Source organism: Sabethes cyaneus, chromosome 2 (assembly GCF_943734655.1).
Source record: "Sabethes cyaneus chromosome 2, idSabCyanKW18_F2, whole genome shotgun sequence".
In the NCBI taxonomy this organism is placed as follows: Eukaryota; Metazoa; Arthropoda; class Insecta; order Diptera; family Culicidae; genus Sabethes; species Sabethes cyaneus.
In genome coordinates, this window is record NC_071354.1 from 190,515,764 (window position 1) to 190,517,458 (window position 1,695).

At 40.9% G+C, this 1,695-nt stretch overlaps 1 protein-coding gene across 1 annotated transcript; it reads right to left on the reverse strand.

Annotated features, from left to right (window-relative positions):
• Positions 1 to 492: 492 nt before the first annotated feature.
• On the reverse strand, positions 493 to 1,292 carry LOC128736473 (serine protease SP24D-like). Its single transcript, XM_053830956.1, has 2 exons — positions 1,078 to 1,292; positions 493 to 1,015 (listed from the first exon to the last, which is right to left on the reverse strand). The coding sequence occupies exons 1-2, from the start codon at positions 1,290 to 1,292 to the stop codon at positions 493 to 495; spliced, it is 738 nt and encodes a 245-aa protein (XP_053686931.1).
• Positions 1,293 to 1,695: the final 403 nt, after the last annotated feature.

Consider the following 1,695-nt stretch of genomic DNA (forward strand, 5'->3'; position numbering starts at 1 on the left):
GCGATGCGGTGGAAAATCATCACTTGACATTTTGTGATACTGATAACAAGCCAATTTTTCTTGCTCCAGCCAACAAACACATCCAAGAGCCGGAGCCCGTGACGAGACACGAATCACATAGTCGTTAGACATACGAACGCAATGCATAGTACGCTAGGCTAAAGATTGGAGGCATAATGGATGGAAGGCATACTGCCAAACGGCATAATGGATGCCAGGTCGAATAAACACTAGGCTGGTAATAATCGAGATAGAACTTGAGAGTAAGTGGTATTGGGTTACTAGCTAAGCACTTTTCACTTCTCACTACTTATTTGTCAGGTTGCTAGTCTTACAAGTAAGATTTTCTTAACGCTTTATAGATAATACCTGGCAACACATCGCGACTGCGTCCGGTGTACCACCGTCGGAAGCACCAGCCACCGTGGGGAAGGGGAGAAAATAGCTTTATATTCGATGTAGTAATACACGTGAAACATTCTATAGTTCAATTTATTTCTTCATTGTTTCCGAAATCCAATTGGCATAGTAAGCTACCTTGGCGTATCCATCTGGCTTTTCACTGGCACATTTAATAATGTAGAAATTCGCGACTCCGACCTGTTTGGAATCGTAAACAGCCGGTCCACCGGAATCACCAATACAGGCACCATTGTCAACCTTATTGTTGATGCAAAGTAATCCTTCCGTTAGATTCGCGATATCCGTGCGACACTCTTCGGCACTCACAGTATTCATCGTATTGTACTTAAGAATTTCGGAAATGGGTTTGTCATTTCCGGTGCGACCATGCCCTGTAATAATTACTTCGGTGCCGTCCGGAATCTCATCCAAGCTTAAATCGATCTTCTGCATGTACCTGTTGTAAGTTATTGTTTCCTTTAGCTTTATGAGAGCGATATCATTGCCAAGTCTTCCATACTGTTCATGAGGGTAAATCGCATCCGGTTCAAAATAAGTTCCACCTTTTTTCAGATGAGTCGTTCCAGCGAGTACTTTCATACCACTCGAAATACTGTAGATATAGAAATAATAAGCCCAATTTTAGGGTAATAATGACATTAAAATAGTGCCTACCTTTTATCTGATTCAATAACGCAATGTGCTGCTGTCAGGATCCATTTTCGGTCGATGATCGATCCGCCGCAGCGGAACTTATCCCCTTGGAAAAGTGCTACATGATAGGGAAACTGTTTCTGATAGGCAAACTGACCGCCCACGATTCGTCTCGTATTGGCAGTACTAACGGATAGAGACGTTCCAATAATTGCTAATGTGATGACCAGTTTCATATCCAATTGCCAATGTAGACCGTAAGTAAAAGTACTGCTGATGCAATAAGACTAAACGTCTAATAGGCAATTTCTCTACTATATAAACATCTACTTTATAGGTACATTGTAAAAGCAAAAGTAGTTTAATTTGAAGTTCTTACACATGCTACTACACTTCAAAGTAGTACCACTTCATAAATTTACTGCTGAAGAGGAAGGTTGAATCATGCGCGTCAAGATTATCTTATTCCTTGGTGTGATTGGACTTAATTGTCAACAAAAGTTTCTTTTTGATTGAAATTAGGCCATTGCAAATCGCTTTTAAAGTTTTTGTCACCCCCCCCCCCCCCCTCCCTTGGCAATTGGCTTGAAAAATCGGGGGACAAAAAAATAATTTGTAGGTTATGAGTCAAATTTCTTT

What these genes read in the sequence shown, in the direction of transcription:
- LOC128736473 (XM_053830956.1), bottom strand. Translation starts at nt 1,292, where the DNA reads ATGAAACTGGTCATCACATTAGCAATTATTGGAACGTCTCTATCCGTT. An exon ending in GTTATTGAATCAGATAAAAG is followed by an intron (nt 1,016 to 1,077) that starts GTAGGCACTATT and finishes CTATATCTACAG; the next exon opens with TATTTCGAGTGGTATGAAAG.